Source organism: Hydra vulgaris, chromosome 02, assembly GCF_038396675.1.
Source record: "Hydra vulgaris chromosome 02, alternate assembly HydraT2T_AEP".
NCBI lineage: Eukaryota > Metazoa > Cnidaria > Hydrozoa > Anthoathecata > Hydridae > Hydra > Hydra vulgaris.
Window position 1 is genome coordinate 32,282,784 of NC_088921.1, and position 17,263 is coordinate 32,300,046.

Below are 17,263 nucleotides of genomic sequence, written 5' to 3' on the forward strand. Positions count from 1 at the left end.
TATAAATAAATTTATTTAATGTTATATAATAATAGTTTAATTTTTCAAAACGTTTCTGTTTTTTAAGCCTATAGAAATTTATTTCAACTTTTAGCAATATATCCCAGATTTATTTGAACATTTTCAATCAACGAATACTGAAATACATATGTTCGCTTCACAGTGGTTTCTCACCCTTTTCACTGTAAAGTTTCCCTTGCCATTAGTATTTCAAATTATTGATCTTGTGCTTTGCCAGGTTTGTCACTTTTGTTTTGAATTGTTTTTTTAAGTTATTATGTTAAATTCTTATTTTGTTTGTTTATTTTTTGAAATAAATGTTTTATTTCTATTGCTATTATTAAGAGATTCAATTTTAGGGTTGTGATGTTTCATTTCAGTTTGCATTGGCTTTTTTAAAGGTAAAGGATTTTGCTTGTAATAGCACTTGTTTGTGTTTTATAGTGCATTTTTGAATATATGACATAATATAATATAGCAACCCATGGAATTGGAAAAAATGAGATTGCTGCAAACTTTTATTGACATTGTTGTATCATATTTCTTTCAAATATTTGCATAATCAGTATTTCTACTGATGACTTCATTTGACGTCAATCAGTATTTCTACTGATATCTTCTGATTGATACCAGTATCTTTATAAATATCTTTATCACCTTTATAAATATCTTTATAAATATCTTTATCACCTTAATAAATTTTATAAAGTATCTTTATAAATATCTTCATCACCTTTATAAATTTTATGAGAATTAAAAGAATTATTTCTTATCTGTATTAAGAAAAAAAAAATGAACATAATATATTTTTAAAAAATTACTATAATATATAAAAAAAAATGAAAATAAATAAAATAAAGTGTGAGGCATACAAAGCATACTTTCAAATCAGGGATCAGGAAATATCCTGGATCAACATTTCATATGCAAATATTGCAAGAGAACACTTGAAGGTAAGTTAAGCTTAGATGTTCTTTTTTTTTTTTTTTTGAACTTCTTCTAAATCATTAAAATAGTTGAATATCAATGAATAATGTGTAGTACATTTCACAATGTTGCTGTTCACAAAGTTTCCATATATATTGGTGTTCAATAGCAAAATATGTTGTATGCTGATATTATATCCTATATTAAGTTATGTGTGAAATTTTATCAAATTACATATGCTTTTTTACAGGTTGGTACATAAGAGAAAAAAAGCTATGAAGTTTTCTATATCATAAATTTGTCAGACCTCTCAAACAAACTTACTGAAACAAATGCTACTTCTGCATTGTTGATCCCTCAAAGTTTTGCTTAGGCAATGTGCCTCAAATTGTTTATGCAGACCTACATAATGCGCCAGTATTGCATAAGCCCCGAGCTGCCTGTTCAAACTTTCCCTAATAGGGATCAGCTAGCTTAAGGAGAAAGCATTATATCCAAAAGCGAGGAAAATACTAGAGATACAAATAAGAGTTTCACAAGTGCAGTCTAGGAGAGGAGGTAATATTTCCCTAACCAAAAGATGTCAACAATCTAATCAAAAACCTAGGTCTTAACATGTCGAATGCTGAGCTTCTGATGTGAATGGTTTTTATATATAGATAGTTTATCCCTGAGCCTCAAAGCTATGTTGCTTCACAACAGAAACAACTATCTGTTTATTCCAAATGCTCACTCAAATGTGCATCTCAAGAAGGACTATATTAATTTCAAGGTGTTTGCTGAGTGCTTTGAATTTTGACAAATACGGATAGGGCAGGGGAAAAGGGGCATTATAGACTTCAAAATGATGTCATTTATTATAAACCATCAAGGCAGTTCCACAAAGTTTCCTTGTTTCGGTTGTTTGGGCAGCCGTGACTCTTAGATGCATTATCATAACTGGCTACAATTGACCAAGTTCAATTGAGCAAGAGCAATGTGAAGTGGGAGCGGCATATAGAAACTCAGAAAGTGCTTATGTCATCACTGCAGATTAAGTTAGGCTTCCTCGAACAATTTGCCTGTTCCTGAAAAGGAGTTGACACCTTTTAAATGTCTTGAAGATTTTTCCCCAAGTTGTCTGTGGTTAAAGCTGGTACCTTTGCTAGAATACAGATCAAGAAGATCAAAAAATTTGACAAGTTTGCCAAGCTTCTGAACAAGACTGAGAAAGCAGCTTGATACAGTTTTGTTGATGTTATTCATGGCTTTTTGGGTAATCGCAAGGCTGAAAACTATGTGGGGTTGGTTTAGATTCTTATAAAGAATTATACCAAAATAGGATGTCACTCAAAGTTCATACAGTCCTTAATGCTCATCTTGATAAATTCATGGACAATATGGGAACTTAGTTAGAGCAAAGCAAGAACTTTCATTAAAATATATTGGTAAAAAACATGAGGACACCTACATGCCTAAAAAATATTCTAATTTTATGAAGCCTTTTGAGTAATTTTTTACTGTCTTTGTCTATTCAATATGCAGTTATTGTTTTTTACCACACCAAACAACCAAAATTATGAAATTTTTTATATTCTGTCTTTCTATCAAATTTTCTTTGTGCTGTGGTCAATCAATGTTTGTGCTTAGTTGCTTTCCACAGTCTTGTGTATGGTGTAAGCAATTGAAAGTCTTATGTATGGTGTAAGCAATTGAAAGTCTTGTGTATGGTGTAAGCAATTAAAAGTCTTGTGTATGGTGTAAGCAATTGAAAGTCTTGTGTATGGTGTAAGCAATTAAAATACAACACTTCAAAGAACAACACATAGTAGCACATAGTGTAATAAATTTTTTTTTAATTTATAATTTTACTTCTTTTTTATTTTATTTTGAACTTTTAAAAAAGATTTCTACAGTGTATTTAGGTATGCACAACTAATATATTCTGTGCACTTTAATTTTTAAAATGCATACCTTAGTCCAGACATTTTTATTTCAGAAGAAAAAACAGAGGAAGAGGAATTAAATATTTTTGATGTAATAGATCATGTTTCATATATAGTTACTTTCTTAACCCATAGTTAAAAACAAGTATTAAAAAAATATTTATGCATGTATTGAAGTCTTGTCTAACTCTATTTCAGCATGACATTACCTGTCATGCTTTATGTAGACCTAAGTTTGATTTAATTGGTAATTGTTTCTTTGTCTCTCTTTTTTTTCTCTCACACCTTTCTCACTTTCTCTCTCTTTCTATATATGTGTGTGTGTGTGTTTGAATCCACCTTATTGTTGTAATAATATATACAGTGTAAATGCAAGTGTTGTTGTATATAGTGTAAACATGCACTACTTAAACTGCTTATACTTAAAATCTTATAGCATTCAAAACGAGAACTCCTTGCATTAAGTTTTGAAGGCATAATGAAGTATTTCCGTGTTGGTTTGCCGAAAAAATATATAAATGAAGAAAATATTAAAGAGTTAATAGATGTTGCTTTCAGTTTTAAGGTAACTGTGTTTTTGAATCTTTTTGAATTTTTATTGTAGCAATGAGTTTTTGAATTTTTTTATAAACTTTTTTATTTTATATTTTTCATTTTATATTTTGAAATTAATTTTAAATATTTATAAAGTACTCCTATAATTTATTACAGATTTCAAAAAAACAGTTAATGTCGCTGAAAGAAGAATTTATGAAAATGAAAAAAGAGGAAGCAGAAAAAGAAGATCCTATAACATATTTAAAGGTTTTTTATTATTTTTCATACAACAATAGGATAGAATTCAGTGTATAATGCTGCACATTTAGTGATAATTCGGAACTGCATAGAGTATATGAGTATAAACTATGTAGAGTTTGTAAATCTAAAAGCTGTAACAAACAAAATAATTTTAGTTAAATTAAAGTTCTTAAAAAAGTTCATCCAATGTGTTTTCGAATTGGTATTTAACTCCCCCTATTGTTATTTGTTTTGCTACTGTTTACTAATGTTTATTACTCTAATGGTGGAATTTTTGACATAACGGGTGATGCGGAAGTTATCGGACAAATCCTAATTTCATTATTTGACCATAATAATTAGTTTTTGTGGTTTTATGCGTAGGCATAAACGTTCTATAAAATATGAACTTTATTATTTGAAACACAATTATTTAAAATGAGGTTAAATGCAGCTGAACGAGAATCTTTTCGAAAGTGACTAAAAATGTTTTTTGTAAATAAACCTAAAAAAAAAAAATTCGTAAATCATTTTGAAAAGGACGGATTTGCTCGAAGTACAATATATGATAACCTAAAAAGACTTGAAACTGTTCAATCGTTTTCTGATAGAAAGCACCCTGGTCGTCCGACATCCTGGACTAGAGAAAAGAAAGCCGAATTAATGAGACTTGTCAACAATCGAAAAGGGGTCAGTCAGAGAAAAATAGGTATTAAATTCGGTGTAAATCAATCGACAATTGGTCGTCAGTTAAAAAAAATGAATATTAAATATAGAAAACGTGAAAAGACTCCTAAATACACTATAGAACAACAAACAAAGGCAAAGAAAAGAAGCAGGAAACTAGTTAACCAACTCTATATCACAAAACTGCTTCTAGTCATTGATGATGAAAAATACTTTTTTTTTGCAGGGGACAACATGCCTTGAAATTCTGGATACTACACAAACAACAAAAAGACATGCCCAGAAAGTGTTCCTTTTATAGGAAAAGAGAAATTTCCAAAAAAATTATTAACGTGGCCATATCTGACCGTGGTATGTCCGAGCCATTTTTCGTACTTCGCGATCAATTCATCAATCTATCTTAATGAATGTTTAGAAAAACGACTTTTTCCATTTATTCACAAGTATCATGGAGACTTTAACTATTATTTTGGCCAGATTTAGCAAGTTCTCATTATTCTAAAGATTCTCTAAATTGGATGGACCAGTATGTCTATTACGTTGATAAAGAATCCAATCCCCCAAATGTGCCTCAAGCACGACCAATTGAAAATTTTTGGGGACATTTGGCACAGAAGGTTTATGAGGGAGATTGGCAAGCTTCAACAGAGCAAGTTTTGATTGATCGCATTAAACTAAAACTACAAGATATTGATTTAAACTTTTTACAGTCGCATATGAAAGGCGTCAGAGCAAAATTGAGATCAATTGCAGATGGTGGTGTTTTTTCATATTAAAAATAATATATTTTTATTAAAAGATAAATGCTTTATTTAAAAAAAATATAATAGTACTTTGTTTTTTTATTTATAAATAAGTTATTGACGTTTTTATTTTGTCCAATAACTTCTGCATCACCTGTTACTTATATCTTGTAAAAGATATTTATAATTTAGTATTGGGCCATTGGTTTCATAGTTTATATACAGGTATTTTTGGTTGTTGTTGATAATTTATAACATAAACCCATTAAAACACAAGTGGCGTAACTCCAGTTTTATGATTTTCTGAGTTAGGCATGCTACTTTGTAGGAAAAAATGTGTTCTGTTTAATACACTAATGTTGTAACTATTTTTCTTTTAATACAGTTTTATAAATTTATTAACTAGCTTTATGTTATAGTTAATAATAATAAAAAGTTTGTTATGTTTAATTTAATGTTTTATATATTTGTATTACTTTTAAAGAGGGAAAACCATCGAATTACTACGGAATATTTAAGGTTAGAACGTGAAAACGACATCCTAGCCTTAGAAATTGTTACTACTCAAGTATCAACACAAGAAACTATATTGGATGTATGTATATTTTAATTATCAAATACCACTTAATTTAATTTATTATATAAATTTTTTTTGTAATTACAATAACTACCTTCGGAATTAGAAAAAATGATGTCAACAATTAATTTACTGACCTAAAATTATTAGAGGTCGGCATCAGGTTGGCAAAAAAAATTTGACACAAAGGGTAATCCCTTTGTGTCAGATTTTTTTTGCCAATAAAACATAAAAATGAGGTCGACGATTTTTTACTGATCTCAAACACTTTAAGGTCAGCAGTTAGGTTGGTCCACGGGCTGCAATAATGATCACCATTTTATTATGTCAACGTAATACGATTACGATATATTAAAAGTATATTTACAATATTTAAAAAGGTTTAATATATGCAATATTAAAAAGATATTACAATATATACGATATAGTTTAAAATGTTAGGCTGCTGAGTCATGATTATTGAAAAGGTTTAAAAAATTGAGTCCAAAGTTCATTTTTAGGCCAATTTTAGAGCCTTTTTTCAGTTAAATTATGGGGACTCTTCCCATAGACCATTTTTTAAAAAGTTAATTTTTTTATGCATCTGAATTAAATGGAAATCCAAGGTTAAGCTTTATTTACATAAATAATAGGGCAGTCAAACAACTACATTTTCTGAAATGAATTCATGAATTAATTGCAAAAATTAATAATAAGTCAAATCAATAAATTTATGCAAAGATAATAAAGTCAAAACTTTTAAAATTATTAGTTGTTTTAAGACAAGGTAATTTGAGTATTATAAATAAATAAAAGTTACTAAAGGTCCGAAAAATTTCTGCAGTATTTTAAAAATTGACCAATACCAAATTATACTAAAGCTATTTGATTTTTCTTTTGGGGGAAACTTTGAATAGTTGTTTATTTCAAAATTTAAATGTTTTGAATTTAAATTAGAAATTAGTTAGTTGATAATAAAAACAATAATAAGAATATTTTCAGGTTTGACATTAGACACCTTTTTTTACACTTTATTTTGACACCTTGTCATCTCAGAGCTTTCGTATTCATAAAAATATTTTCATAACCTAAGAAATAATTTTTAGATTGCAAATACATTGTTTTTATTTAAACTTTAAAACGTTATGAATAATAAGGAATTAAAAATTACAATAAAAAAACCTGAGAGGGAAGGAATGCTGGAATTTCTGCCCTGAGAAACCACTCAGTGTGTAAAGCACTGCAGTAAAGAAGGTCTTATCTTTGATTTCTTTGTTCTTTTGGGCACCGAGGTTGAGAATGTTATCCAATAGGAGGAACACCTTCATAAAATATATTCCTTTCAACAAAAATCTGGCATGATGTACAGGCCCAGGCTTTTGAAGTCTGTACTGCATATCTCCAGACAGCATCATTCAAGATATCAGATCTGCATCCATTTTAAGTATCAATATTTGTTTGAATAAAAAGTAATTACTCAAACTTAATTTTTACATTGTGTTTTCACTTTTTGCAACAGTTAAAACAGCCATAAAAATTTATTATTTACAGTTTCATTTTCATTTATGATACTAATTATTTGTTTATTGTGTATGAGACCAGGAGCTGTACTCATTAAACATGTTATAATTATTCTAAACTGTTATTTACTAGATAATAGACTTTTTAATTATTTTGCAGCTGTTTAAATTATGACATTTAAATTATTTCATAATTTAAAGTACTTATTTATAGTATATATAGTTTAGCTATAATATATGTATGTTTTTGTATATATATATATATATATATATATATATATATATATATATATATATATATATATATATATATATATATATATATATATATATATATATATATATATATATATATATATATATAGGTATTTATATATTACTAAATATTTTATTACCCATCATTAGCGAGAAGAGAAAATCAACAATTTAACCAAAGAATCTGAAAAGTTAAAATGTTTGTTAGCAGAATATGAAGAAGAAATAAATAGATTAAAAATGGAAGAGATATGTGTATGTGCTATTTTAAATATTAATTTATATATCTAATAATTTTAAATTAAAAATAGTTCAACAATATTTTAATAGTCAGTTTTGTATTAATTTAGACTTAATAAAAAAGTTCTAATGGTTTCTATTTTTATAATATCAATTTATTTATATTTAGTAATCAATTTTTTATTTAAAAAGCTATTTAAAATTAAATAAAGTTATTAAAAGCAATTTTTTTAGAGAAAGAATGGTAACATATTTTTATGAGTTTTAGGATTTAAGTTCTTATAATTTGAGTTTAAATTTAATAGAGAATTTTATTACTTAGAATTACTTTATTTCTCATAATGCAACACTAGACTTCACGATGCAAAACTAGGCTTCACGATGCAACACTAGGCTTCAGGATGCAACACTTAACTTCATAATGCAACACTAGACTTCATAATGCAACACTAAACTTAACGATGCAACACTTGACTTCATAATGCAACACTAAACAAGGTTTTATCACTATCAACAAGGTTTCATTTCAAAGCTATAATTAAAAAACAACTGAATCTGTTTCATTGCCCTTTGATGTTCTTTGATGAATCTCTCAAAATAAAACTACAACAAGTTTATTCATTTCTCATCAAATATTTGAATGAAAAAAAAATCTTTGGAAAAAAAAGTTATTTAATTGGGTTCCTTTTATAGGAAATAGTTATGATTTATTACACCACTTTAAATATGTGGTCTTAATTTTATAAACATTTGTTAGGTCTCTATGGATAAATGTCAGGTGTCTGATACATTTGTCAGGCACCTGAAGTTCATCAATAGAGACCTAAAATGTATGCTCTAATATTACCTTACATAAATAATGATTTTGTGCACTTAATTAAAGGGATCCCAAAGTGTCAAGACAAGTTGTGTTCATATTAAAGAGAATCATAAAAAAAACATTTGGGCTGAATTTTTTTGAGTAAAACAAATAATAAATGTATACCAAGAAAAACTAACTTTGTTGTTTTACTCAAAGCTCGCCGTCTCCATGTTAGCCAGTTCCTTTACGTCTTTAAAATATACGTCGCAATCTACAGACTTTATCATTTATTCAAGTGCGTTTAATTCAAAAGAGTTTTAGTATACCATGTCATTGTAGAATTATGATAAGAACTCTAAATATTCTTTTATTCATCAAATTATAGATTTTTTTTTTTAAATCATAAATTACTATAATATTTTTTTATATATTTGAAAATTTTCTTTTCTAGTTATTTTTACGAAGTTTGCATTAAAAATATGAATAAAATTATTCAGATATTTTAAGTTTGTCTGTTGCTATAAATTATTTTTGTGTTATATTTATTGTTATTAAATGATTATTATCTTTAATAAGTTCCTATTAAAACAATTATTTTGTATTATTTAACTCTTTCACTACTGCAAGTCACCAACAGCTGCTTTTGATTTTTTAAAATTTTGACCGGAAGCTGCTGGTATCAGCTTTCAAGTATTCACAATTTATCTTGTTTTGTACATAAGTTTTCACTCTAGACATTTTTTTCTTAAGGTTTAATTAATTCTCTGCATAATGAAGAACAAATAAAAGCTATTTTGTGTAATTATAAAAAGTTATAACTTAACAAAGATAAAAAATCTTGAGTAATCCTTGATAAAAAAAACTTTTTTAATTTAGTTCTAAAATAAAGCAGCGTTAACACTGTAAAATTTATCTTGTAGAAGTGTATAAGTATTTATTTCAGTAATTACAAACCTTTTGAAGAAAAACATTTTTTTATACTTTTTTTATACATTTATAAAACAATTGTTTAAGCACTTGCATTTCTTATTGTTCATTGATGCGTGTTAATCACTTATTTAATTGAAAAGTTCATTTGTTTAGCTTTCTATTGATATATAGTTTGTTATGCTTTTAAAGAAATTTACTATTCGAATTTTAATTAGATGTCAATGTTGTTCCATTCAAATTTTGTTCAAAAAAATGTGTGGTCGCAACAAAAAGATATTTGTTATAATGGCTGGTTGCAAATGATTTAACTTTTTAAAAGTTTAATTAACAGGATTTATTTGCTAAATTTTCATCAGGTACAAATGTTCTTGAAATTTTTATTTAATCATGCAAGAATATATTTAATGAAATTTATTCTGTAAAACATGTATTGCCTAATTTATTTTTAATACTGAACAATTATTGCTAAAGATTGCAAAAAAGTGTAGCATTATCGAACCAATTTTAAAATTAAATTGTTTAACGAAAAATATTTTATTGTTTGTTTTGGTATTTTTTTGAATTGTAATGTTAAGAGACTAATACAACAAAAATTGGGAAATATTAAATTTATTATGTTTTTTTATGTTTCGTCATCTGTCTTGAATTATTGCCATAAAACATTAATTATTGCTTTAATTAATAAAAAAGCTGTCTGTAAATTTGTTGTGTAAATTCTATAAATATTATCTAACTAAAAATTAAAGAAATTGGCATATATCTCTAATAAATGATGTTGTTTACCGAAAATCATTTATCAATTAAAAATTTAGGAATTTGTAAATTGTAATTTCGATGGGAGAACAAAATCATTATAGTGATAAATGGCTTGAATAAACTAGAAAAAAATTGTTTACATAAAAAGAAAAAAGATTCAGAATATATAATGTGATCAACGTCTATTTTTATATATTTATTATATTTAAGAGTGTATTATAAAAATCTTAATTTTATTTGGTTCTTGCCCTCTATAAAAAATATTCTTTTGTTTAGCTTATTATAAAATTTAACCGAAAGTCATGTGATAGATGACACTTATTTTAAAAAACAAATAAAACAAAACAAATAACATTGATTCAAAAAAAAAAAAATCCTACCATGACATCATATACTAAAACTCTTTGGAATTAAACTTGCTTGAATAAATTATAAAGTCTGTAGATTGCAGCATATATTTTAAAGACTTGAAGGAACTGGCTAACATGGAGACAGAAAGCTTCGAGTAAAATAATAAAGCTAGTTTTTCTTAGTATATGTTTATTACTTTGTTTTACTCAAAAAAATTCAGCCCAAAACATTTTTTTTATCATTCTCTTTAATATGAACACAACTTGTCTTGGCACTTTGGGATCCCTTTAAGAGTATTTTTATAATGCTCATTAAATTTGAAACTGTTGAAGCTTTTTCTGAACTTGCAAATATTGATCTACAAAATTAAATTCTGATATTATAATATTTTTGATAGTGCAGCACTAGACTTATGAAGAACAATGTCAGACATAATTTTTCTGATGTTGACAAGTATTTTTTGACTTTTGTTCATTTTGTGTTAACAAAAGTTTTTGTTTTAGGTTAAAGAAATGTGGCGTGATAGTACATTTAGATCCGATACAGAAAAAGAAAAGCGTGAAAAGATAATACACGATTATAAACAAGTAAAAGATTAAAGTTATTTTAAATTTAATTATTTAATTTTTTTTTAAATATATAAATTAAAATTATATTGCATATTTTGATAAATAAGAAGTAATAATACAAAGGTTTTAAATCCAAAATAAACTGAAATTTCAGTATACTAGTTCAATACCAAAACCGACGCTTTGGCAAACATTATACCAAAACCAAAATCGAAATTCTGGCTAAACAAAATTAATTTCATTAGAAATATTATCTAAAGAAATATTATCTATCTGGAGTTTTACATTTGTTTATTTAGATTAGTTGTTTTTTTACCTTTGTTGTTAATGACTTTTTTTTTTACATTTAATGTTGATGTTTTAATGACTTCTTTCCATCTTGTATAATAATAATAAATTAATAGTCATAATTAAATAACATAAAAATAAAATTGCTCATAGAAAAATCTATAAAAATAACTAAAAGCTTACACAATCCACAAATTATTATCCTTGTTCACTTTCTATTTAAATTATTTAAAACAAATTAAAGAAAACAAATATACTGATAAGTTGATTCTTACAGTTATACATTCAAACAATTAATTAATTTATTTGTTTTATATAGATTTTATCACAATCAGAGTTCAGATTTGAGCAGGAGAAAAAAGATTTGCAATCTGAGTTATTTTTAATAAAGGTTTGTACTTCTGTATTGAAGTTTTTTCAACCTTTTTTGTTTTTGTTGTTAAAAAAGTGTTTTTTTAAAACAGTTATAAATAAAAATTAGTATACCAAAAATAGCTATATGTAAAACAAAAGTTTGACTTACTTTGAACGATGTTAAGTATTTAACTAATTTTTATACCTATTATGTGTGCAGCCGCATAATAGCAGTAATTTGGAATGAATAAAAAGTGCCTTTATTAGTCATGGTAAAAGTACTTAACCTATTTTTTACTTTATCTAGAGTTTGCTGTGCCAGCTTGTAATGCTTATTTTGAAAAAAAATGTTTAATGCATAGAGTTTGTTTAACACTTAGCTATGAAAGTTCTGTGCTCACTTAAATAGTCAGATTATGAAGATTATTTATAAATAGGTAAGGTAACTACTTTGAAAAGCAGTACAATTTCCACACTTTCCAGTAACTTCCAACTCTAATAACAGTTGCTTGTAGCTTTGTTGGAAGTGAAGATGTAAAAGAAAGAAGAAGTTTAGATAGTGTTAGCTGGTATACTCATTGAGAAGTTATTGTTCCACACTTCCATAGTAAACACTCTGTTACCAGAAGAATAAAGTAAATAATGTATCTGTTTATCACACTTGCAATAGCTAGCTGTTGATCTGAAAGACAAGCTCTTTAAAAAAGTTTTTTAATAAAAGTAAAAGTTTTGAGTAAATCGCGTTTGAAGTTTCTAGACTGAAATTTGCAAAGGGACACACCAACCAAAATCAAGTTTTGAGTAAGTGCGCAAAATTACACTTTTTCCTACCACGTGGTAAAAGAGTTTACACCCCCCTCCCCCTCTGTGGTAGTTGGTGGTTTTTTTTAGACCCCCCCCCCCCCATCAAGCTACCACATGGTTTTTGAACACTCCCTAAATCGCGTTTGAAGTTTCTAGACTGAAATTTGATTGATTTTCAGTCAGAAAGAGGCCCACTGACACGTTGATCTTGTGTTATATTCTTGATGACAGACTGAAGTAAAAAATGGTTAAAGAAAACGGATTTTCGAAATTAGGTTGGTGTGCCCCTTTTGTTCGCAATGCTTCATTTAATACTACATATATGTAGTTATATATACATATATATAATATGTATATATATATATAACTACATATGTAGTTATATATATACATATGTGTACTACATATATGTAGTTATATATATACATATGTGTACTACATATATGTAGTTATATATATACATATATTATTTTATGTCTAAGAAGCAAAAATAACCAACCTCAGATTAGATCATTAGTAAATTTAAGAAACTTGATTAATTTAATGAATTTGAATTTAATGAAAGTTTAGAGGTTATTCCATGCCTTATGTCAGCTGAAGGTATGCAAAATAATAATTACTCTTTGACAATCAATAGATTAGATGGAGGCAGCAAGGCAAGAACTATTGTTTATGACATATAGCTTTCAATAAAGTCTAGCATGATGATCTTCTCTATAAGCTTACTTTATATGACGTATTTAGGAAAGATTATTAAAGATTAAAAGATTTGATAATCTTTTTATGTTTCTTTCTTCTGTGCTTATAACTTGTAGTGGCTTGTGAATTTTAACCAAAACAAAATTCAATTGTTTACTGCTAATAATAACCACAATATTGTTGATATTCCTTTATTAACGGAAGACAACGCTTTTACTAAGTTCTCTACTTTACATTTTTACAGTTTTTTTAATATTTTGTCTACTACACTTGTGCACTTTAACAATATTCTTCTTTTTTTCTTAGTAAGCTTAAAAATGTTATTAATATTGGTTGAAAATGTTATTAATATTGGTCAACTTTTTTATTTGTTTTTTATTTATTTACTTAAATTGATAATTTAAGGTGGTACCACTTTAATGTATTAAAGTAAAACCTCCTTTAATACCAATAAATACCAATTTATTTAGTTTTTAAATTAATTAATATATAGTTAAATAATAATAGAATAATTAAATACCAAATTATATTCACAATAAAAAAAAATCAATTATTAACAATAATAATAAAATTAAGAATTAAAGAAAAAAAAAGCAAAGCGTGTGTTTGCCTCAAAATTTTATGAAAAATTGTGAAAAAAATGAAAACTTCAAACCATATTTTCTCAAAAGTGACAATTGATAAACACACCAAAGTTGGTATGGTAGTTCTAGATGTGTACAAAATTCCATTGTCTTAGGAATTCTGAGTTTGTCTCACTTGTTTAGATTGAGTTTGTCTCACTTGTTCAGACTTGTTCGGATGTTCGAAACCTAGAAAACCTATAGAAATATGTTTTTTCAGTATCCAAATTTGTCTAATGAAGAGATCTAAGTTTTTTTGCATATCAAAGTTGATATATGGTTTCAAATCTTTTATCAACTTTATTATAATCAGTGACTGTAAAAGTTTTGGAATAGTCACTGATTCTAATCATCCGAATTACTTAAAGTGATTTTATCCTGTCTCCACCATCATTATAATAAATTATTTTAAAATTTATACAAAGTTCAAATGTTCATCTACTTATGAAAATGTTTTTAGGATGAGTCCATAAAATTTCTATTTACGTCTTCTAAATATTTTCTTAGCAAATCATCAACAGATAAATCTTTAAAAATTAATCTATTTAAATTATTTTAATTTTCTATTTAAGTTAATTTTGTTAGTGTGTGTGTGTGCGTTTGAATCTATAAGCCTGTCTAGTTAAATTTAAGGTCTTGGTTTTTTTTTGCTATGAAGTTGCTAAGGTAAAAAAAACTAGCTAGTAAAAAAATTTATTAAGTAATTTATTAAAGTGTTATTTTTAACACTTTTAGTTATGAAAACTGAAAGAGTTGTAAATCAGCAGAATTAAATTTTTGCATAAAAACAACTTATTAACTATTTTTCCATATTTTAGTCAAAAATCTTTCTCTCTCTCTCTCTCTCTCTATCTCTCTCTCTCTCTCTCTCTCTCTCTCTTTATATATATATATATATATATATATATATATATATATGTATATATATATATATATATATATATATATATATATATATATATATATATATATATATATATATATATATATATGTATATATGTATATATATATATATATTTATATATATATGTATATATATTTATATATAAATATGTATATATATTTATATATATATATTATACTTTTTATTTTATAGGCCTAAAAATAGAATTAGAAATTTTGAAATTATTCAAATTTAAATATCAGATACTAATTTAAATATTAGACCGATTAATAATTCAAATCACACAAATATTTAATTTTAGGTGCCAAAATTTTTTATTATCATTGAAAATGGAGTAATATATCAATAAACAGGTTTATTTTAGGCGTTGATTGCTCGTGGACCAAGTTTTTAAATAAACTATTATATTTTTAGAAACAGCTAAGTAGTTGTGAAAAATGTTCTCAAAATATATTGCACCATCCAAGTCCAGGATCGTCACCCACAGTATCTCCTGTCATATTTCCTAAAGATGACAATGATCAGCAATTAAAAGATTTAGAAACTGAATTAATTATCACTAAGCTTGCTTTAGCTGAAGAAAGGAATAGAGCTGATGAAATCGAAATGAAGTTACATGGTTTAGCGGTTGCTTCAGAAAGACCGTGGTATAAAAAAGTAGTAATAAATAACAAACGGTAGCTAGGTGACCAAGAAACAACTGACAAAGTATTATTTTTTCAATATTATTAAATTTATAAACGTATTATTGTTGTTTTGTACATAAATATTATTTGAAACATCTTGTAAATAAGAAACACATCTTAAATCATATTTTGTTGTTGATTTACTTCTATAAATTGCAATTTATTTATTTTTGCTTTCTCATGAAAAAATTAATCATTAAATTTTAATTAAATATTTTAAAATGAAATTAGAAAAAGTTAACATAAAATATTAACGTTCTGATGCAGCCTAATAGTGACTAGAGTGTCGAATCAAGGCACCTAGATCCGAAGTCTGAAATATATGAGATATAAAAACTTCGTTATTAAATTCCGCTCAGTGAGAAGGTTAATTAAGTTTACCTTAAGAAAAATAAAATTCGAAATAATTTCTTCTAATTTTATTGGTGGTTAGATTTTTTGCTGAATTTCAAAAAGATTTAAAAAGACATCAAAGAATTTTATTATTTATCCTAGGTTGTCATGATTAAATGGTTATATTTAGAGAAAAAATTTAGTTTTGGAAGTGAAGATAAAATAAATACTCGATAATTGGAAAATTGTCATAGAAATATTTGTAATAAAAATTAAAATGTAACGTTCATAAATATTTTTATATAGTCAGGTTTATATAATTTAGGCAAGAAAATTTATTGTGCTTTTTATGTCCCTAACTTTATTAAATTTAAAAACTACCAACAACTTTACCTACAGTATTGCAAAATAAACACGTGTTAGCAATAACTCTAGCCATCATATATTTTTTTCAAGCTATAAAATAATGTATAGAAAATCACTGCAACAATATTTAAAAAAAACAATTGGTACTTTAAAACGCAAGCTATTCATACAGTTTTTACTTGTACCCATTTTTAAATGTTTTTTGTTGAGTTACAAAAATACAAAAAGTCGTCTTTCCCCATTTGTAATACTACCCTGTCATCCTCTACACCAAATTTTCACTTTAATTTGGCTAATTTAAACGCAAAAAGGTGTAGTTTTTATATTATTTGCTTTAGCAAAACATGATAACATGGTGCCATGATAAAAATAATTAGTTTGAAAGTGACTTACTAAGTTAAAGGCTGGGACAATCTTCTCTAAATTAACCACCATGTTGAAACTTTCCTCTCCCCTGATTTTTTTTACTTTTTTTAATTAGTTATTTAGATGCTCCAAGAAGTCTTAACTTTCTTATCACAGAGCACCGCGGAAAAGCATTTAACCATATTCAGACCTTCAGGTTTTTCAGCATGCTGGTTTCTTTGTAAACGCCGTTACCATGTTTTACCATAGCCAAATATGGTATTTTTCAATGTAAATTTTAAATGTTGACATCTTCAATAGATTTAAAATAGATGTAAAAATATTTTAAAATAAAACTTCATTTTATGGATTAATTTATATTTGTTTAAAATATATTTATTTTTACGATATTTCAAGGCAATACTGATACCCTCGTTATCAAGTATATTAAAATATATATATATATAAAATAAAACCGCTATATTTCTCTCACATAATCGCCATCATCCCGATTAAGACAATTTATATATATATTGCTATAAAATATAATACTAAAATTATATATCAAAATTTGTATTTTATTTGTATTATCAAAGCACTATATATATATATATATATATATATATATATATATATATATATATATATATATATATATATATATATATATATATATATATATATATATATATATATATATATATATATATATATATATATATATATATATGTATATATATATATATATATATATATATATATATACATATATATATATATATATATATATATATGTATATATATATATATATATATATATAT

The 17,263-nt window shown here is 25.8% G+C and overlaps 1 protein-coding gene across 1 annotated transcript in view; it reads left to right on the top strand.

Annotated features, from left to right (window-relative positions):
* The window catches only part of LOC100197406 (rab GTPase-activating protein 1), a 131,310-nt gene extending 115,788 nt beyond the window's left edge, over nt 1–15,522 (top strand). The window contains exons 15-23 of the mRNA XM_065790625.1: nt 95–238; nt 360–401; nt 3,289–3,417; nt 3,564–3,656; nt 5,544–5,654; nt 7,541–7,645; nt 10,973–11,056; nt 11,646–11,717; nt 15,126–15,522. Of these exons, the coding sequence (XP_065646697.1) occupies nt 95–238; nt 360–401; nt 3,289–3,417; nt 3,564–3,656; nt 5,544–5,654; nt 7,541–7,645; nt 10,973–11,056; nt 11,646–11,717; nt 15,126–15,392 (1,047 nt within the window). The 3' untranslated portion in view covers nt 15,393–15,522. The remainder of the gene's footprint in view (nt 1–94; nt 239–359; nt 402–3,288; nt 3,418–3,563; nt 3,657–5,543; nt 5,655–7,540; nt 7,646–10,972; nt 11,057–11,645; nt 11,718–15,125) is intronic.
* The last annotated feature ends 1,741 nt before the right edge of the window (nt 15,523–17,263 follow it).